This window comes from Vicugna pacos, chromosome X (genome assembly GCF_048564905.1).
Source record: "Vicugna pacos chromosome X, VicPac4, whole genome shotgun sequence".
NCBI lineage: Eukaryota > Metazoa > Chordata > Mammalia > Artiodactyla > Camelidae > Vicugna > Vicugna pacos.
In genome coordinates, this window is record NC_133023.1 from 55409610 (window position 1) to 55431889 (window position 22280).

General features: G+C 45.4%; 1 protein-coding gene across 1 annotated transcript; it reads right to left on the bottom strand.

Annotated features, from left to right (window-relative positions):
- Positions 1-1768: 1768 nt before the first annotated feature.
- Positions 1769-5518, bottom strand: LOC107035309 (uncharacterized protein CXorf49 homolog). The gene is made up of 6 exons (XM_031675202.2): positions 4146-5518; positions 3375-3531; positions 2777-2853; positions 2470-2515; positions 2045-2086; positions 1769-1940 (listed from the first exon to the last, which is right to left on the bottom strand). Exons 1-5 carry the CDS (start codon positions 5367-5369, stop codon positions 2046-2048), a joined length of 1545 nt encoding a protein of 514 aa, XP_031531062.2. The 5' UTR covers positions 5370-5518; the 3' UTR covers positions 1769-1940; position 2045.
- Positions 5519-22280: the final 16762 nt, after the last annotated feature.

Consider the following 22280-nt stretch of genomic DNA (forward strand, 5'->3'; position numbering starts at 1 on the left):
TGCCTGTTTCCCGGGTTCCTCATGTTCGGCGTCTCCTACGTGGGTCCCCCTGCTTCGAAGATGAGCTGAGTCCCAGCTACTCTGAGGAGCCATCCTTCCCATTCTCAATCCATCCAGACGCACAGTGGTTGTCAGATGTTTTCGAATCACACAGTAGGATCCAGAGCCTCCGCCAGCCACTCCAACATTTTGAGCGTCCTGACACCTCGTTGTAGGCTTTCGTGACTTGTGAAACATCCCTCTCCCACGTTTTGGGAATTTAACAACACTCCTTGAATAAAGGAGATGTGAAACTTGCTTTTGCTCATTCAATGCTTTAGAGATTCTGGACCACAGTCTGTACTCCCTTTCCTCCCTGAGTCACATCTTTCTCCCTCAAGGGAGATTGTCCCTGATGAATTTTATTCACAAACACAGACACAGACACAGACACAGACACCTTTAATGTTCTATCTACAATCATACCCCCGCTTTTGTATATTAAACCCCCGATTTTTCAGGAAGAGTGACCAGCAGAACCTGGCTATGCCTCACTCAATACAAATCTGTCCCTCTGAGTCTCAGGCTGGCACAGCACTGGGTCCTGGCTGAGGGAAGGAAGTGATTCCCAACCTCAGGTGAGGGGGAAATCTAACATGGAGTTCAGACTCTATCTCCTGTGCCTTAAAAAGGCAGTCTGGGAGATCGAGCTGGGACACGGAAACATCATTTCCATGAAACTCTGTGTCATGGGGCTGGTGAACACTACTTGACTGGGACCAGGAAAGAACACTGAGGCCTACCAACCCCACTTGACATAGAATGTGAATGGTCACTTTCCACCCAAGGGTAGGGAGGCGACCAGGCTGGAGGAGGGCAGTCATCTGACCGGGCAGGGAGGATGTGAAAGCTCCAAGGGCTGGACCATCCACGTCTAGCTGCTGGCGGGCAGTCTCCCCCAGGTTGGCACCAAACAGACACCTTTCCCCTAACTCCAGCCAGAGACGACCCTGTGCTTTTCTCCCGTGTTCCCTGTACCTTCCCTCTTGCTCTGAAATCCACCGGGCCGTGACTTCTGCCTCCATCCCTCTACTGAACCCGCGGAGACAGACATGACAAGACTGGTAACCCAGGATCAGAAGTGAGAGCTAAGGAGGACAGGAGGACGACTCGCAGGTTCCTGGGTGAGATGTCCCTGTGCATGGTGGCACCAGGGGGAGGTAGGGACCTCACAGGCAGGATGGGGTCTCAGAAGAGGGAAGATGAGCTCAACTGTGCCTGTTAACACCTGCTGAAGTGCACGTGCAGGAAGGCTACCGACGCCAAGCCAGGGGAGGGATCGAGGATGCTCTGACAGCAAAGCAGGGTGGACGGGGGGGAAGCAGGATGGTGATCCCACTGAGGGAAAGGGGCATGGGAGCTCTGGAAGGGGTCATGGGTTCCTGGTGATGGGGAGGGGGAACGGCAGCGACGAATGGGAACCACCGGACCCCAAAGGAGGAGAGGTTTGGAGGGAACTGGAAGATGGCCTCCAGGGGAAATGGAGGATGTGCCAGTGTGGACAAGCAGAGCCCACACCAAACCCAGAGCCAGGCACTCTGCAGGTCTGACTGCAGGGATGGGAGCAGAGGCTCCCCGGACTCCCCACAGGGAGAAGGCCCACCACAGGATGCCAGAGGGACTGTTCTGGAAAAGGCTCTGACAAGGAACAGCTCCTGCCCCACTCCTGCCCAGCTCCTGCCCAGCTCCTGCCCACTCCCCTACCTCCCCAGAGAGAGGACAGACCACAGACCGGGAGAGGTACTTTAATTGGAAACTGCTGTGAAACGGGTGGGGCGGGAGCAAACAAGAGAGAGGAGGAGGCCCTGGCTGAGGTAGAGCAGGAGGGAACGAGCTTGGCCGCAGCTCCCGGGCCCCAGAGGTATCAGCGGCTCCTCTTGCATGAAGATGCCGGGCTCAACCTGTGAGACAGCACAGTCAGGGAAGAGCCTCAAGCCAGGGCCAGCCCTCAGCCCTGCTCAACAGCCAGGACTGTGGGGAGGGGTACGGTGTGTGTAACACTCACTTCACAGGATCTGGAACTTGTAAGCCAGGTTCTCCATGGCCGCTGAAACAGGGACAGGCATAAGCTGGCACTCCAGGCATAGGGATATAGAAGCCCAAGCCCTGTCCCCATGGCGAACCGCCCAGCCCTGCAACCCGAAACCCCCCTCCTGCCCAGATGCAAAGAGCCCTGGGCCGGATTCACTCCACCACCACCTGAACTAAATGTGGAAATGTTTCCTAAAGGGAACCAAAGTGTGCAAGCAGCTCTCAGGCTCTGGGCCATGTCAGGACCATTCAGAACACGCAGCAGGCTCCAGGGCCAGGCCTGCTAGGTCTCCTCCCCGCAGGCATGTTCGTCCCTGAGGGGCTGCCTGCACCTGCAGCCCCAAGCGCCCACCCGGGTTCTGCACTAACACACCGCTCTCTGCCCCTGGTTCCTCATACCGAGTTGCTCCTTGAGGCTGTCTATTTTTCTCTGTAGCACGGGACACTAGGTCAGGAGACACCGGAAAGAGAAATGATTAGTATATTCTGGCCTCCTCTCTCCTTCACCTTCCCCTCTCCTCCCGACTCTACATCCCAAAGCCCCGCGGCTAGACTGGCTCAGGCTCCCCAGGGGAAAGGACGTGGGCTCCCTTCGTAGGCTGTGGGTTGGGGGCGGGGAAGCAGGCCGCACAGAAGTCAGTTTAACCTAAACACAGATCCTCCCATGTAGTTTGGGCCTGTTTCCAAGAACCAGAGGAAGCATTACCCGAGGACAGCCCTGCGCTCCTGGTGCCTGCTGCTGCCTTTCTGGTCTTGGGGGCTGGTCGAGTGGTTCCTGGTCACCTACAGGGAAAGGACACACAATCCAGCTTCTCAGGCTCCCAGTGAGGTGGACAGGGCCTTGCAGGGTCTAACGTGAAGTGAGGCAGCACCACCCCCTACTGGTAACAAGCCAGCCCTGCTCCTCCCAGCGGCTCCAACCTTCTGTCTAAGCCTGCCTCCTCTCTTCCCCAGGCGCAGCCATTCCCCAACTGTGGTCCCCAGAGACTGTGGCTCTGGGTTCGACCCCCTCAAAAGCTGCAGCCACATCCAGCAGCTGGGGGAACAAAGTGGGTGAACAGGATTTAACAGCGTAGGCTGTTCCTCCGCAAGTCTATGTCCACAGTTGCAGTTTGGGGCACTGCCACCATCACCCCTGCCCCAGAAACCCCACACAGAGGATGACGTGGCCCAAGACAACCCCTGTCCTCACCCTGTTTCCTTGGGGAGAAGCTGCCTGGGAGCAAGGCTGAGCCCCCAGCAGAGACAGCAAGAGGTTTCTCTCCTCGTCCCCTCACCACCCCCATCAAACCCAGGAGACTCACCTGGGGGTGCAGGCCCTCTGGGCATGTCGTCTCCCTGGTTCCGGGCCAGGGGCTCTAAGCTTCCTGGATCCTGGGAGGCTCTGGTATTGAGGTTGCCACGGCTGGATTCCCCACGATGTCTGCGCGAAAAAGATCGCCCTCGCCTGTGTGTTGGAAGCTGAAACAAAATTTCTTACCAGTTTGGATTCAGGATGCGTGTGTGTGTTTACTTGGTTGCATGTGTATCTATGTTTGTGTGTGGGTGAGAGAGAACCTGTTTCGAGGCTGGGGTAAGGCAGGGGACTGGAGTGGAATGTGACAGGCTGGTCTCATCAGCACTTTCTCCCTCAGTCGGCCCCAGGCCAGCGGACAGAGTTGAGCCAGGGACAACAGTGGGGCACTAAGAAAGCCCAGGCCCCCTGCAAGGAACAGCTAGGAAATAGGAATCAGGAAGCTGATGAGTCTAATCACTGAAGTTTTGTTCCCCAAACTTCTAAGGGGTCCCCTGATCCAATTTCAGCTACCAGTTCACCCTTCCATCCCAGCCTCTGTCTGGGAGAGGAGGCCGGATACCAGCCATGGGGGGAGAACAGTGACCCCCACACCCCAAGGGAAACCTTAGTGTTTGTCCCTAGTAGAACAACCCCGATCTGGCATCCTAATGACCCAATGACCCAGGGGAGCCCAATGACCACCCCTGAGGGATGGACAGAAGGAGCACAGGTAAAGAACTTTGTGGTGGGGGGCGGTGGGAGGGGGAAGGGGGAGAGAGGAGGAGCATGGCCTACTCACTTGGCCCTTTGCGGCTGGGTCTCTATTTGGGTCCTTGTCTTCTCCTGCCACCGCAGGTTCAGACACCGTTGCCTTCCAGGTCACGGATTTCTTGCCAGTGCCGCTGTGCTTGGGCTGTTTGGTTCCCGAAGGGACTGAGGAATCCCTCTTGGACCTCCCAAGCAGCGGAATACCAGTGATTGGGGGGAAGGTGGCAGGTTCCACGGGAGCTGCCGAGACTCGCTGCCCCCAGGGAGGGAAGATTCTCCCCAGGGCCAGGTTGGAGATCCCCTGGAGGGATTTCTTCTCCGGGACCCCCTTCCTCCTAGGAGTGGCCTGGGGCAGGCTGCTCCCAGCAGCAGCACCTCCGAGGTAGGGCCTGCTTCCCACCTTCCCCCTGAGCACGCTTTGCATTTTCTTAGGGGAAGACATTTCCAGCTCCCCAGCGTCCTGCCTTTCCACAACCGAAGTGAGTCCCTGGGGAGCGGAGGGCAGGAAATGCTCCCTGACTTGTAAAGTCGAGTGTCTGGCTGTGTCCCCCGGATCCTCAGAGCTGCGGGGCTTGACCTGGCCTCCTTCTTTGAGGCAAATGCTCACTCTAATTGGCTGGAGCTCACTGAACTCATCTGATGACTCGGTGTCGGAAGGCAGCCCCACCAGGCCTTTCATGACGGACCGCGGGCGATCGGCAGCCGCCTTCATCCTGCTCTTCGTGCCTCTCCTAGGCGCCCCCCAGGTCCGGCCCCCCTCAGCCCCATCAGGCGGGAGAGGGCCGGCCACAGCCGGCTGCGCTTCTCCACAGCTCTGGGCGGCCGCGCCTCGACCGCCGGGAGCCGCCTTGGGCCCGGCCCACAGGCGGGACTCTTTGGCGGCTGAGCTCACCAGGGACGGGTATCTGCGGGCGCCCAGCACGTCCCGGTCGGTCAGCTGCTGCAGGATGGCGGCCGCAGACTCGTCGGCCAGGTCCCGGTCGTCCCCCTTGTCGTCCGCTGAGGAGCCGTGTCGGCCTTCGCGGCCCCAGAGCACCGGCCCTCCTGCTTCCAGCACCACCCGCTCGGACTCGAAGCCCTCGGGGTCCGCGAAGCCGCCCCCGCCCTCGCCCTGGCCGATCCGCGGCGCCCCGGGGTTGGGGCCGGGGGCGGGTCGCCCCTGGGCTCTGGGGCCGGCCTGGCGGACGCCGTCCCGCTCGCCGCCCTCTGGGCCGAAACCCGCTTTCGAAACAGACACCTTATCCGGGGAGCTCATGTCGCGACCGGGGCGGCCTCGCTTCAGGGGCGTCAACTGTTCGCCCGGGTCCCGGTCGCGGTCACAGCCGTGGTCACGGAGGCTGAGGCAGGTGGCCTTCTGAGGCGGCGTCAGGCACCACAGGCGCCACACGAGATCACCTCACACGACGCGCGATTGTTGTTGCGAGGGCGACGACCGCGCTGTGGCCTCCTCATTGGTCCGGCCTCCGCCAACCAGTGCGCACCTTGTTGGCCCGCCCCTCGAGGTCCAACCAATGGGGTCAGGGCCTCTGGTTCGCCGCCAAATCAGGAGGTGGTCCGGGCAGTTGGCGACTTGGCAGCAGAGCCGGTGATGGTGAGAATGCGGCTGTCGGGCCTCTTGTCGCACCTCTTCCTATCCTGGCTCCCCTTTCCGATTAGAGTCACAGCTCCGAGCCACTGTGTCCCCTGTACAAAAGGGATTGGAGGTGAGGGGGGCTTCTCTCGGGGGTGGTGAGGAGAAACCACAGGATGGAGTCTCTGGGTGCCTAGTGAGGGCAGAAAGCCCTTAGCAGCCTCCCATCTAGCCCAAGCCTTACACCCAAGAGGAGAAAGGGCACAGTGATCAAGGGTCCACATGCTATTTTCCTAAAGGGTCGGAGAGCCAAGGGTTCGTATTTACGGGTTGTAAGGTCTCTTTCTGGCTGCTCTATTAGATAGACCATGAAATCGGCCTGTGCGCTCAGCAGATGTTATTGGCAGGCAGTTTTGGTGGACAGGCTGGGGGTTGCCCAGCTCCCTCAGCCCCTCCCACACTCCGAGGCAATTCAGAGGAGAAGGAATCGCAAGGTTCTGTGCACACCTCGAAAGAAGCTTGCCATCTCCTACCTGGGAAATGTGAACTAAAAGGATGAATCGGTTTTCACACACCACATTTGCAGCCTTCAAAGAGTTTAAGCATTCCGAGAATGGGACAGGTTAGGAGAAAGCTGGTGCTTTCTCGGGCCCACAGTTCGATGCTGTTACTGGGAGAGGGCGGGGCGACACAGAAGAGTCTTGGAGTGGATCATTTGAGTCTGTGAGAAGCACAGACTATGTGTCTGGCACTCTTCTAAGCGCTGTACGTGAATAGTTATGCATCTTTACGACAGTCCTTGGACTGAAGTACCCACTATTGTTGCTCTCTTACAGGTGAGGGAAAGGTGCTGAGAGGTTCAGCCACTGGCCCAAAGTCATTCAGTTTGTCGGGGTCAGTGTCAGGTTTGAAACCAGGCAGTCTGCCTCCGAATTCCTTGCTTTAAACAAAAAATCTTAAAACTGAAAAAAAAAGGGGGGGGGGAGAGAAAACAACAACACCTTTTCCCTCTGTGTCCTGGCAATTCGCTGCCAGTTACATTAAGGAGACACTGCGGTTCTTGAAGTGTACCAGGGCATATGCATAAGGATGTCGGTGATGGGAAAATCTAGGAACACCCTAAATGGATGAACGCACCGTGGCACATGCATCCAGTAGACCAAACTGTGGCAGTGCAAAGGAGAATGCATCAGGCCGTGTTCACAGATTTCAAAAACATCCTCCTGACTGCATACTGCAAATTGCAGAGTGATGGAGTTTGATAGATCATACACACACAAATCAATCTTAGCTAATATTTGAGAATTCATATAGGTGTATGTATAGGTATATTTTCAAGGTCTAGAAAGAGCACAACAAATAGCTGTTGGTGGTGGTGGCAGTGGATGTGGATCACCAGGTGTCTGTCAAGTTTTCCTGTAACTGCTGTTTCCCAGATTCCCTGAGAGGAGCAGTACTGATATCTTTGGTTTCTAGAAGGCCTTCGAGTGTTAGAATTTCCGTTTGCACCCACCCGCTACTCCAACAGCCCTCCATCCCTTCCATCCCTTCCTTCCTCTCTTTCCCATTCATACTCCTCTGTCTTCAGTCACCTCTCCCTCCTACATCCTGCTCTGGCAGACCTCCTGGAGAGGCCTGGGGTGTCTGAACCACTCTTGCCTGCAGAACTCAAAGGACTGATTTCTCTGGGTCTGCACCTGGGCTCTGACTGTGCTGAGGAAGGATACAGAGCAGGGGAGGTTGGGTGCCCTGTAAATCTGCAATCCTCCTCCTCATGCGTGCCCCCCATCGTCCCTGCCTGTGTGTGGTTGCTGATGTCTCCCACTTCTCCCAGGGACATTTAAAGACATGCTAAAATGGATAAGGAAGGATATAGTGATATATTCTGCACCTATCACCATTATAGCAAATGTTACCAGTAGATCCAGTGGCATCCCTCTCACCATTTCCATTCCCTCCCTCCCTCTGTCTCTCCCTTCCACCCCCATAGAGAGAATCCTAGAACTTCTTCCCACCTTCTACACTCTCTTCATCTGGGCATCTCTCCTACCTCCTCTTCCCCTGCATCCCATAGGTCTCCCGTGGTGTCACTAATCTCTGCTAACTGCCTCCCCACCTCCGTATTCTCAGCAAAATCCAATATTGGTTTTCACTTACAATCTTAGCCTGGGGTGGGGGGTCAGTGTCAGAGGGTCCTCTTGGCCTTCCCCACCGTGATAGCTCTTACCCCACAGACCAGTGGCCCAATATGGAGGTCATTGCTCCAACTGCCAAGTGTACTACTTATAATCATCAACTTGAGGACTGGAGATACGATCACAGTGTTGGTCCAGGGACCCCGTCATCTCACCATCAACTGGTCTCCCAACTCCTTTGACTGCCAGGGCCTCATAAGCCCCACTTGAAGGGGGCCCCATTGTGACACTTTGGGACTCTCGGGTCAATGTCAGCTCACATCCTTTGTCTAGTAGTAGTAGAAGTGTCTGGGTATTCGTCCAGCCCCAGTGTCCAGTGACCTGAGAAGTGGCAGTTATTCTCCTTAGGGAAGGACAACAGCAGCATAACAGCATATATAGTCGCTGCCTTGTTTCTGAGCCCTTCTTCCTCAGAACTCATCCACCTCTTCAGTTAGTGGAGCCAGTCTCGAAATTCACAATTGCTCAAGACCAGGAACTGAGCAAGAGATTGTGGTTTTTTAGCGCCCTCTTTCTCTTGCATTCTTGCCCTTTTCTGGCTGTGGTTGCCCCTAGGGAGCCATGCTATTTGAACCATCTCCTCAGCTTTCTGCTGGTCAAGCAAGCACTCCCGACTGCCCCTCTGATCTTGCTGGTTGTTACTGGAAGTGTCATCTGCTGGCATCTCTTGGCTCAGAGCACCCCTCTGCCCTCTATTATGTTGGATTTCCTTCTTCCCCATGGATGGTAATGAGCCCAGGCCAGGCCCACATTCCTTCCATCATCCACATTGGCCTCCAGAAGGGAGCATCCACTGAACTTCTTAGTGATGCTGGGGCTCCTCTCACCAGAACGCTCCTGATGGCTTTGGTGAATGGTGTGTCCTCTCCGCCCTGCAGTGGGACATAACCATCAGGCCATGTCCTGGCCTCACAGTTCCTATCCATTCCAGCATGTCCACAACATTTTGTTCCTTCCTCTACCATTTGCCAGTCCAAGGCAGGCGTTTCCACTTCCCTGCATGTGGGCCATCACTTTCCTAAAGCTTGTAAGGGCCTGTCTGGCAGTGAGTTTCCTCCATCTCCCAGAGTCGTTGCCAGTGTGTTCATTCCCATGACAGGAGAAAGTGCTCCCACTTACTAAAACTTGCTCATCCAGTCTTATATTTCAGTCCCCTTGATCCAGCACCCTGAAAATACAGTCCCAGGGCTATTGCCCTGCTGCTGCCAGTACAGGCTGGCTATTTCTTGCAACTGCCTCAGTGTATATTTTCTTTTTTCCCTTGTCTGGCGTGGCATATCCCCAGTGAGGTTATGGAGAGGAGATGGGGGTTTCCTCAGGGAGAGGCATCTGTGTCTCTGTGGGGGAGCAGACTCTGTAGCATCTACCAGCACATGGCACGTGCTAACTCTTGCTAGGGAAGGAGGAGCTGCCCTGGAAGCTCTGAGGCCTCCAGAGGTTTGGAGCTGACAAACCAACGTTCAGGGATATCTGTGCCAATATACCCAGCCTGCACTTCAGAATCTGAGGTCTTCCAAACAGAGCCCTGCCCTTTCCATAACAGAGCTGTGTTCATTGAGCACGTATACATCTCTGGAGTTCTGCATCTATTGCTATCACATCATCTGTGAACTACTCAGCTGTCTCTACTGTCCCTCTGCAGGAGGTAAGTGCCTTTTGTAAGCCTCCAAGAAGGCCCTGTGAGTCTCACACTTGGCCCTTAAGTATCTAGTAATGTCCACTAGTTTCTCATTATGTCTTTGCAGCGAATCAATATAACAGCAATGACCAGCCACCTCCACCCTCCCTATAGACATAGCGCCCTCCATACCATTCAAAGGACGGAATCATCACTCAGACCAGGGTAAGACCCTCCACTAGGGTGTTTTCCAAGGTATATATAGGGGAAACCTTAAGCAATCGAGAAGTAGCCTTGTGTAGGGATTGTCCATGTCCCACATAACACTCAAAATTGTACCCTCTTTGTCATTTTGGTGGTAAGTGAGCTGTTCCATAATCCCCATCTTACCATCACAGACCACTCCTGGTACCACTTTTGTTAGTCTGGGTCCTTCAAAAATATGGACACCAAGGCGTGATTGGACATGAAAATTATTATGAGGGAGTGGCCTGTGACGGATAAAGGAGAAGGAGCAGGAGTAGGCAGTGCAATGCAGGTCTGATGCCTGTAAGAGAGATGTGGGGAAAAGGAGGGTCAGATAGGAAGAATCTCAGATGCAGCTGAGTTCTAACACTAAACTTCAGTTTAGTTTGTTCAGGCTCATGTGGATTCCCCAACCTACAGCTGCCAGTTATATGAGTCCCCATCCTGCAGCAGTGTGCCCCTACCTCGCTTGGTCACTGGCTGGGCGCTACCCAGACGATATGGGATCTGGGCACAAACAGTGTTGGAGCCAGAGACGTGGCAGCTGGGACTTGTCCATCTACTATCCTCCCTGCAGCAGAAGATCAGAGGGGCACGTTTCCATGGCTACCACAAGGAAGCAGAAGCCAAAGATGACTAGCATTTCTGCTTTGAGTGACTTCATGGTGGGGAGCATTTTCACTAGGATAGGGACACAGGAAGTAAAGCAAGTTTGGGAGGGAAATGAGGGGATTTTGGATATGTTAAGGTTGAGGTTGTTATAGGACATGCAGGTGGAACTATCCAGAATACACTTAGAAATTTGTTTCTGGGGCCCCAGTGAGGGGTCAGAGCTAGAGATACAGATTTAGGAGTCATTCCCTCAGTAAACTTTTTTTTTTGAAGGGGGGACGTAATTAGGTTTTATTTTATTGATTTAAATTTTTTTAATGGAGGCACCGGAGATTGAATCCAGGACCCTGTGCATGCTAAGCAGCACTCTATCACTGAGCTAGACCCTCCCCATCAGTAAACTTTTATAGTAGTGTTTTAGCAAACATCAGTTACCTTAGAAGTTCCTTGTAGGTAACCTCTGATTCTTTTCCCTTCACCCTTGTCTGAGGTAACCTCTATCCTTTGTCTTCCTCATTTCCTTCTTTTTCCTTAGTTGTTTTCTATGTAGGTTCATATTCCTAACAATATCTTGTTTTTTGCTGCATCCTTTGTTTTTTATATAAATAGAATAATCTGTATTGTTTCCAACTTCTCCTGCATGATATTATGTAACTGAGATTCATCACTGTTGTTACATGTGACAGGCAATTGTTCATTATCATTGCTGTGTACTATTCCACCAAATGAATTTACAGTAGACTCACATTATCATGATAGTTATGTTCTGTAAAGTGGCAATGAACATTGAATTAGGCAATCTTGAAACGTTGCTCCTAAAGAAAATATAATTTCATGTTCCTACCATCCTCTGGTCACAATGTTTTCATCAACTGATCAATGCATAATGATGTTTCCTGTGTGTTTCTGTGTAAAGACATTTTGTTTAATACATGTATTACTGATTCATTAACATCGACCTCACAGCCAACAGCACTATAACTCATGCCTGAACAAGGTTTATCTAACACACATATTTTCTCCATAAGTCACATCACAGTCATTTTGCACTCAAGAACACTAGACAATACTTTAGCACTAAGCTTGGAGGTCATCTTTAATTGTGAAATTACCACCAAAAGTGCAAAATATGTAGCACTCACTAAATCATGAAAAGGGCACTTACTTACAGTATGAGACAAACAAGAAGTGTCACCTTGTTTGACCTCAGCTGGGAACATACATGTGTTTCCAGCAACTCAAAAATTTGCAGCTCTCTCAAATGAGGCGGAAAGCACACTGGTATTGATCTGTGGATAAAAATGAATTTTAGCAAGTAGGGGAATTTGCAAATATGGAATCTACAAGTAACATTAGGGGTCAACTGTATCTCAATCTACGTATCTATTCTACTGTCAGTGGGTATTTGAGTTGTTTCCATTTGGGCACATAATACCTGCAGTGCTGCTATAAACATTCTGGGGCATGTTTCCTGCTGCCCATAGACAAGAGCTCTCCAGGGCAGAGCTTTCCAACTTTTGGCCCTTGGACTTTGAGACCCTTATACCCAGAGACAGCCAGACAGCAGTCCCTGGACCTCTTGGTTCTGACCCTGAACATCCTTGTCATTTTACTCCTGTGTACCATACAATCATCATTTTCTTTGTGGGCCATAGAATCAAATGGCTGGGAAGCTGTGTTCCAGTGTTTATACCTAGGACTGAAATTGTCATCTCATCGGGGAGGAACATTTCCAACATTACTAGATCATGCCAGATTTCGTACAAAGCGGTTATCCTAATTTACACTTCTATCAATTCCTTAACTCTTTTTAACTCTTTAGCTCTTCCAGTTGGTCCACATCCTCATCAACATTTGATATTAACAAACTACAAAATTGTTGCCAATCTGGTGATAGTGAAATGGTATCTCATTGTAGTTTTAATTTGCAATTTCGTGATTAATAACAATATTGAGCAGCTTTTCATATGTTTGAGATTGGGGATCTTTTTGTCTATGAGGTGTTCATTTAATGTCTTTTGCCCATTTTCCTCTTGGGTTGTTTGCCTGCTTACCTGTGGGAGTCCTTTATGTATTCTACACTTTGTTTTTTTTTTTTCCTGAATTTTATTTATTCACTTAAAATCTTTCTTAGTTTTCATATAATTTTTAAAGCTTACTTCCCATTTATAGCTATTACAAAATATTGCCTGTATTCCCTGTGTTGTATAATACATCCCTGAGCCAATCTTACACTCAGTAGTTTATACCTCCCACTCTCCCACCCTTATGTTGCCCCTCCCCCCCACTGGTATCTATACTTTAATTCTTCGATGATTTCATGTTATGTAAATATCTTCTAGTTTGTAGCTTGTCTTCATTCTCTTTATTGTTTCTTCACTCTCTTTATTGAACAGAAGCATTTCTTTTTGATTTTTCATAGCACTTTATTATGAAAAGTTCGATACAAGAAGATCCGGAGAAGCTGAGGATATTGGAGGTACTTGCTGATCATGGACCATCTCCACTGTAACTTGATGACCTTGCTTCCCATTTCATTGAGAGTACACAGGCAATCAGAAGAAAACTTCCCTCACTCATAAATATTTTTCTCTATTTTAGATCATTCCTATCAGCATACAAGTATGTTCGTCATTTCTCCTAGCTTAAAAAAACCTTTTCTGATTCTAATTTCCCTTCAGACTACACCATTTTTCCCTGCTCACCTTCACAGCAAAACTCCTTAAAAGAGTTGATGTATACTTGCTGCCTCAAATTCCTCTCTTCTCATTCACTCTTCCTCTCTTTTCCATTTCACAGTTCTGTTTTGAGGGCTTACTATGTGCCAGGTACTGTTCTAAGACATGGAATTACATCATTGAGAAAAACAGTGAAGTTCCTGCCCTTAAGGGCTTACATTTCTATCATTGGCAATATTTTCTAAATCGTCAACTATGTTCATTCCTTTGTTCTTGGAAATCACCTTCCTAGACCCTGTTTCAATCTTTCTCGGTTGCTAAGAGTGTTACACTTAGAACATTTCTTTACCAAGATCCTAAGTGGGATCTTCTGCTTCCTAGAACTCGTGTCTTCATTTTTCTTGGTTTACTACAACGCTTTGGTGGGACTCATTCTCCAGGTACCAAGGGTGATCATTTTTTTAAGACTTTGCGTGAATAAATATTACCTTCAATTTCATACCAAATTGATAGCTGATATATAAGTTCAGGCTGAAAATAAATTTCACCAAGGATTGTAAAGTACTGATCCACGGTTTTCTAACTTCCAGTGTCACTTTTGAGAAGGCTGGTACTACTTTGCATGCCATTATGATTCCCAATCCTTTATAGGTGACACAGTTAAATTTTTTAGTTTTATATTTTGAATTATTACACAGTAAAATTAACTTTTTTAAGTACCATGAATTTTAACACATGGATAGATTTGTGTTACCATCACCACAATCAGGATACAAAACAGTTCTATTACCCCTCAAATCTCCCTCATTCTGTCCCTTTGTAGTCAAAGCATCTCCTCCACCCCAAATCTCTGATAACCAGTGATCTGGTTCTCAAACCTATAGTTTTACCTTTTCCAAATATTATGTAAACACAGTCATACAGTAGGTAACCTTTTGAGACTGGCTTCTTTCATTTAGCATAATGCATTTGCAATTCATCCAAGTTGTTGCATGTATCAAGGGTTCCTTCCTTTATATTGTTAAATGATGTTTCACTTATGGAGTTAATGTTTTTATTCATTCATCTGTTGAAGGACATCTTGATTGCTTTCAGTTTTGGGTGATTATGAATAAGGTTTCTATTAACATTCATGCACAGGCTTTTTTGTAAACATAAATTTTCATTTCTCTAGGCCAAGTACCCAGGAGCAGAATCTCTGGGTCATATGGTAATTGTATGTTTTTCTTTATAAGAAATTGGCAAACTGTTTTCCAGAGTGGCTGTTCAATTCTATACTCCCTCCATCAGTATATAGAAGTTCAAGTTTGCAAACTCATCAGTAATTTTTTTTTATTTTACTCATTTAAATAAGGTTACAGTGGTATCTCATTGTGGTTTTAATTTGTATTTCCTTAATGGCTAATGATGTTGAACATCTTTTCATGTGCTTATTTGTCATCCTTATATCTTCTTTGGTGAAGTATCTGTACATGTCTTTTGTCCACTTTTTAAAATGCAGTTTATTTTCTTATAGTGGAGTGTTGAGAGTTCTTTGTATAGTCTGTATATAGTTGTAATTTACAGAAGTTTTCTCCCATTCTACATCTGCCTTTTCATTCTTTTAACAGGGTCTTTTTCAGAGCAAAAGTTTATAATGTTGATGAAATCCAATTTAACAGTTTTTTCCTAGTGTTTCTTATAGATTAGCCTTTTGGTGTTATTTCTAAGAATTATTTACCTAACCTCAGGTCATGATGATTTTCGCTTACATTACTTCTAAAAATGTTATATTTATGTGTTTTACATCTGGATCCATGACCTACTGTGAGTTAAATTTTGTATGAGGTGCATACAATTTTTTTTTTGCATATGGATACCCAAATGTTGCAAGGTCATTTGTGAAAAGACTATGCTTTCTACATTAAATTTATTTTGCACCTTTATAAAACATTAGTTGGCATGAGTGACACTAGCAAAAACAGTGAAGTAGGTACTTTCAAGGGCCAATCTCTCTACAGAAACATCAAAAATCAAGCAAAAAGTATGAGAACCAAGTTTGTCAGACTTCTTTAAAATACTCAAAGTTTATAGCAGCCAAGCAAATACTGAAACAAGAAAAAGGCAACAGAAAAGTGGTAGGAAACCTTTGTGGCATTTCTAGTTATCCTTGCTCTATGCCACTCCCTGGCTCAGTGGCAGTCTTGAGGATTGCAGCCCATATTTTCAGTGTAGGACACTTGTCCTTGGTTCCAAAGAGAGAAGAGCAGACATTCTCAAAAAATTGTGTTTGTTCTGGTCTGTCTGGGGGCTACTTGAAGGACTAATATACCTTATTCAGAACTAGCTCAGGGTAGAAAAGCAGGTGTTATTCCTTGAAAACCTTGTAAAGGGATAACCCACAGCCACCTGGGGCAACAGATTATGGTCAACACATTAGATAAAGTGCTGAAAGTCAGGGAGGAAAAGTTGGGGACAGAGGGAAATTGGCATATTCAAAAGTACTCAAATTTCCTAGGGAATTTAGAAAGACGTGTACATGTCCAGGGCAGAATACATGCTTAGAGAAGTCCTGAAATTTTAAATTTGAAATATTGAAACATTAATTCATAAATAAATAATATTAAGTATGCAAAGAAACAAGAAAAAAGTGACTAATTCACAGAAGAAATTGATAGAAACTATCCTTTTTTCTTAAACATTTTTTATTGATTTATAATCATTTTACAATGTTGTGTCAAATTCCAGTGTTCAGCACAATTTTTCAGTCATTCATGGACATATACACATTCATTGTCACATTTTTTTCTCTGTGAGTTATCATAACATTTTGTGTATATTTCCCTGTGCTATACAGTGTAATCTTGTTTATCTATTCTACAATTTTGAAATCCCAGTCTATCCCTTCCCACCCTCCACCCCCCTGGCAACCACAAGTCTGTATTCTCTGTCTGTGAGTCTATTTCTGTCCTGTATTTATGCTTTGTTTTTGTTTGTTTGTTTGTTTTTGTTTTTGTTTTTTAGATTCCACATATGAGCGATCTCATATGGTATTTTTCTTTCTCTTTCTGGCTTACTTCACTTAGAATGACATTCTCTAGGAGCATCCATGTTGCTGCAAATGGCGTTATGTTGTCGGTTTTTATGGCTGAGTAGTATTCCATTGTATCAATATACCACTTCTTCTTTATCCACTCACCTGTTGATGGACATTTAGGCTGTTTCCATGTTTTGGCTATTGTAAATAGTGCTGCTATGAACATTGGGGTGCAGGTGTCATCCTGAAGTAGATTTCCTTCTGGATACAAGCCCAGGAGTGGGATTCCTGGGTCATATGGTAAGTGTATTCCTAGTCTTTTGAGGAATCTCCACACTGTTTTCCACGGTGGCTGCACCATACTGCATTCCCACCAGCAGTGTAGGAGGGTTCCCCTTTCTCCACAGCCTCTCCAGCATTTGTCATTTGTGGATTTTTGAATGACGGCCATTCTGACTGGTGTGAGGTGATACCTCATTGTAGTTTTGATTTGCATTTCTCTTATAATTAGTGATATGGAGCATTTTTTCATGTGCCTATTGATCATTTGTATGTCTTTCCTGGAGAATTGCTTGTTTAGGTCTTTTGCCCAGTTTTGGATTGGGTTGTTTGGTTGTTTCTTATTAAGTCATATGAGCGGCTTATATATTCTGGAGATCAAGCCTTTGTCGGTTTCATTTGCAAAAATTTTCTCCCATTCCGTAGGTTGTCTTTTTGTTTTGCTTATGGTTTCCTTTGCTGTGCAGAAGCTTGTAAGTTTCATTAGGTCCCATTTGTTTATTCTTGCTTTTATTTCTATTGCTTGAGTAGACTGTTCTAGGAGAACATTTTTGAGATGTATGTCAGATAATGTTTTGCCTATATTTTCTTCTAGGAGGTTTATTGTATCTTGTCTTACATTTAAGTCTTTGATCCATTTTGAGTTAATTTTTGTGTATGGTGTAAGGGAGTGTTCTAGCTTCATTAATTTACATGCTGCTGTCCAGTTTTCCCAACACCATTTGCTGAAGAGACTGTCTTTATTCCATTGTATATTCTTGCCTCCTTTGTTGAAGATGAGTTGACCAAAAGTTTGTGGGTTCATTTCTGGGCTCTCTATTCTGTTCCATGGGTCTATATGTCTGTTTTTGTACCAGTACCATGCTGTCTTGATGACTGTAGCTCTATAGTATTGTCTGAAGTCTGGGAGAGTTATTCCTCCAGCCTCTTTCTTTCTTTTCAGTAATGCTTTGGCAATTCTAGGTCTTTGATGGTTCCATATAAATTTTATTATGATTTGTTCTAGTTCTGTGAAATATGTCCTGGGTAATTGGATAGGGATTGCATTAAATCTGTAGATTGCCTTGGGCAGTCTGACCATTTTAACAATATTGATTCTTCCAATCCAAGAGCATGCGATATCTTTCCATTTTAAAAAGTCTTCTTTAATTTCCTTCATCAATGGTTTATAGTTTTCTGTGTATAATTCTTTCACCTCCTTGGTTAGATTTATTCCTAGGTATTTTATTACTTTGGGTGCTATTTTAAAGGGGATTGTTTCTTTACTTTCTTTTTCTCTTGATTCATCGTTAGTGTAAAGAAATGCAATTGATTTTTGAACATTAACCTTGTAACCTGCTACCTTGCTGAATTCTTCGATCAACTCTAGTAGTTTTTGTGTGGACCTTTTAGGGTTTTCTATATATAGTAACATGTCGTCGGCATATAGTGACACTTTTACCTCTTCTTTTCCAATTTGGATCCCTTTTATTTCTCTCTCTTGCCTGATTGCTGTGGCTAGGGCTTCCAAGACTATGTTGAGTAGGAGTGGTGATAGTGGGCAGCCTTGTCTTGTCCCAAATTTTAGTGGGAAGCTTTTGAGTTTTTCACCATTGAGTACTATTCTGGCTGTAGGTTTGTCATATATAGCTTTTATTATGTTGAGATATGTTCCCTCTATACCCACTTTGGTGAGAGTTTTTATCATAAATGGGTGTTAAATTATATCAAATACTTTTTCTGCATCTATTGAGATGATCATGTGGTTTTTGCCCCTTCTCTTGTTGATGTGATGTATTACATTGGTTGATTTGCGTATGTTGAACCAGCCTTGTGTCCCTGGGATGAACCCCACTTGGTCATGATGTATAATCTTTTTTATGTGTTGTTGGATTCTATTTGCTAATATTTTGGTGAGGATTTTGGCGTCCATGTTCATCAATGATATTGGCCTATAATTCTCTTTTTTTTTGTAGTGTCTTTCCCTGGTTTTGGTTATCAGGGTGATGGTGGCTTCATAGAATGAGTTTGAGAGTATTCCCTCCTTCTCAATCTTCTGGAAGAGTTTGAGAAGGACTGGTATGAGTTCTTCTTTGTATGTTTGGTAGAAATCCCCGGTGAAGCCGTCCGGTCCTGGACTTTTATTTGTAGGGAGGTTTTTTATTGCTATTTTGATTTCATTTCTAGTGATCGGTTTGTTCAAGTGGTCAGTTTCTTCTTGATTCAGTCTTGGTGGACAGTATGTTTCCAGAAACGTGTCCATCTCCTCTAGATTATCCAGTTTGCTTCCATATAGTTTTTCATAATACTCTCGTATGATATTCTGTATTTCTATTTTATTTGTTGTAATTTCTCCATTTTCCTTCCTTATTTTGATAATTTGTGCTCTCTCTTTTTTCTTCTTTGTGAGTTTGGGCAGAGGTTTGTAGATTTCATTTACTTTTTCAAAAAAACAGCTTTTGGTTTGATTGATTTTTTTTCTGTGTTTTTTTAAATCTCTAATTTATTTATTTCCTCCCTGATCTTTATTATTTCCTTCCTTCTGCTGCCTTTTGGGTTTTTTTGTTCTTCTTTTTCTAGTTCTTTTAGTTGGTGGGTTAAATTGTTTCTTTGAGATTGTTATTCTTTTTTGAGGAAGGACTGTATTGTTATAAACTTCCCTCTTAGCACTGCCTTTGCTGTGTTCCATAAATTTTGGGTGGTTGTGCTTTCATTTTCACTTGTCTCAAGGTACTTTTTAATTTCAGCTTTGATTTCCTCATTGACCCTTTGGTTTTTTAATAGCATATTATTTAATCTCCATGCTTTCCTTTTTTTCTCCTTTGTTTCTCGGTTGTTGATTTCCAGTTTCATGGCATTGTTGTCGAGTGTAATATCCTCATCTTGTATCACTCCTTTAATCATTATAAAATGTCCTTCTTTATCTTTCTTTATGGCCTTTGTTTTAAAGTCTATTTTGTCTGAAATCAGTACTGCAACACCTGCTTTTCTGGCTTTTCCATTTGCATGGAATATCCTTTTCCATCCTTTCATTCTCAATCTATATGTGTCCTTCTCCCTAAAGTGGGTCTCTTGTATGCAGCATATTGAAGGTTCTTGCTTTATTATCCAGTATGCCACTCTGTGTCTTTTGACTGGAGCATTTAGTCCATTAATATTTACAGTAATTAATGATGTATGTTTATTGCCACTTTTGAACTTATCTTTGCAGTTGAATTGGTATTTCCTCTTTGTTCCTTTCTTCTTCCTTTTGTGGTTTGGTAATTTTCCTTTGTATTATCATGGATTTTATTTAATTTTTGTGACTCCCTTGTAAGTTTTTGGCTTGTGGTTACCCTTTTCTGTAAGTCTATTAGCCCATTACTATATCTTGAACCCATCTTACTGAAAACAAAAAATTTAAAAAGAAAGAAAAAATACTCTATATTTTCTTGCTTCCCTCTGCCACTCTTAATGATTTCGATGTCTTCTTTTACAATTTTGTGTTTATTTTATTTGTAATTCATGAGTTATCACCTTTCCAGTTGTGAGTTTCTCATTTCTGTAGCATCCTGCTGCTTTTCTATTTAGAGTAGACCTTCCAGTATTTCTTTTAGCATGGATTTAGTGTTTCTAAACTGTTGTATTTTTTTCTTGCCTGTGAAATTCTTTATGTCTCCTTCTATCCTAGAGGATAGCCTTGCTGGATAAAGTATCCTAGGCTGCATCTTTTTTTCATTCAGGACTTTGAATATATCTTGCCACTCCCTTCTGGCCTGTAGTGTTTGTGTAGAGAAATCAGCTGAGAGCCTTATGGGGGTTCCCTTGTAACTCACTCTTCGCTGTTCTCTTGCTGCCTTTAGGATCATTTCTTTATCCTTGACTCTGGCCATCTTGATTAGGATATGTCTTGGTGTGGGTCTGTTTGGGTTCTTCCTGTTTGGGACCCTTTGAACTTCCTGTACTTGGATATCTGATTCCTTGTTTAAGTTTGGGAAGTTTTCAGTCATGATTTCTTCAAAAACCTTTTCAATCCCCTTTGACTTTTCTTCCCCTTCTGGGACCCCTATTATGCGAAGATTGGCATGCTTTATATTATCCCGTAGGTCCCTTATGTTGCTTTCGTTTGTTTTTATTTGTTTATCTTGCAGTTGTTCTGATTGGGTGCTTTCTGTTGTCCTGTCTTCTAGGTCACTAATTCGTTCCTCTGCATTATCTAGTCTGCTTTGCACAGCCTCTAGATCCATTCTCATCTCAGCCAATGAGTTTACCAGTACTACTTGGCTCTTCTTTATAGCTTCTATTTCATTTTTGACATATTTTATATCTCTAAACACTATCTCTTTTAGTTCCTTCAATACTTTGATCCCTCCTTTTTTGAAATCTTGATCTAGTAGGCTATCGATGTCTATTTCATTGATCGTTCTTTCAGGGGATTTCTCTTGTTCTTTTAATTGGGAATGGTTTCTCTAGTTCTTCATCTTGCTCATATCTCTCTGGCACTGTGGCTTATGGAGTGTCAGTTATCTATTGTGGTCCTTAAAGGAGTTTATTTGTTTATCTATCTAATGCCTATGTAGGAATAAAACAGATTTTTGGCATCTTTGTCTTTTGAAGAGGACAATGTTCTGTCAGAGTTCCGCAGGTGCTCTGGTTGGCTGAGTGGGTCCCTGGATGTGAGTCTTGGTGTATCTGTGGGAGAGGGTGAGCTACGAGTGTCCTTCTACTGCACCATCTTGGGCTCCTCCAGAATAATCTTGATATCAAATCCTGTGGCGGACAACTTGAGAAAGGAAAATGATGAGTCAATCACACACTTGTGACACAGAAGTAAGAATCTGAAACAGAATATTAGCAAACCAAACCCTACAGGATTTAAGAAGGAAATGATAATATGCCACAACTGGATTCATCCCACGAATAAAAGCTTGATTTAACGTCATAAAATAAGGTAATATAACATGCCACATTAACAGATTACAGGAGAAAATTGTACTCTTCATGTTCAGTAAATATAAATAGTAAGGATCGGTATCCATCCAAATATTCCATATTTTTTAAAGCTGGGATTACTGAGATAATAATTTATATATGAGGTCTGTGATTCTTTTAAAATGCATCCTGTTATGCAACCACCACTACAATCAAAATAAAAAACATTTCCGTCACTCCCAAAATTCCTTCATGCTCTTCCATAGTTAAATCCCTTCTCTCAACCACCAGACCCTGGTAACTGCCAGTTTGTTTTCTGTCCCTGTAGTTTGGCTTTCTCAAAAGTATGACATAAATGGAGTCATGGAGTATGTAGACTTATCCATTTGGATTCCTTCACAGAAAGGGGAACAGGGGATTTCTGGAGGTGCAATATACCATTTCTTCACCTGGGTAGAGTTACATGGATTGATTGCTTCATAATTGTTTGTCAGATTGAAAGCTTATGCTCTCTACAATGTGTATGTGTATAGTGTGTTTAGTTTAATATTTAATTCCATGTAATTGATCTTTTATATCTTTGGAAGTGTTATTTTATTAAATATCAATCTTAAACCCTTTAAAAGAAAGTGAATGATTATTAGAAAAGACAGGCAGGTGGTAACCTTAAGAGGACAAGGGAGGGGAAGTGATGGTCTTAGACCAAAAGGAGGGTCCAAAATTATGGCCTGTCCTCCATCTGCATCTGAGGGGAAGTTACCAGAACTTTAACGTTGCACAAGCACAAGGACACCCAGTATGCGGCAGTCATTCAAATGGTACACCCTGGAATCAGGCAGGGACAGTCCACGTGGCAACCCTGGCAGCCCAATGTACCGGGCTGGGCCTGTTCAAAACAGGTTAGAGTCTCTCCACCTTAAGTTAGCTGAGTAACAACCGCTACTGCATCTGCAACCTTAAGCTTCTGTTGACGTGCAAGTTATATACGAGGTGATGAATTGATGCAATTGCAGGGTTTGGCCAGTTGCAAGGATTAGGACCTGGAAAACTTTGGACATGATT

What these genes read in the sequence shown, in the direction of transcription:
- LOC107035309 (XM_031675202.2), bottom strand. Translation starts at nt 5,369, where the DNA reads ATGAGCTCCCCGGATAAGGTGTCTGTTTCGAAAGCGGGTTTCGGCCCA. An exon ending in ACCCAGCCGCAAAGGGCCAA is followed by an intron (nt 3,532 to 4,145) that starts GTGAGTAGGCCA and finishes ATTTTGTTTCAG; the next exon opens with CTTCCAACACACAGGCGAGG. An exon ending in CAGCCTCAAGGAGCAACTCG is followed by an intron (nt 2,087 to 2,469) that starts GTATGAGGAACC and finishes TCCCTGTTTCAG; the next exon opens with CGGCCATGGAGAACCTGGCT.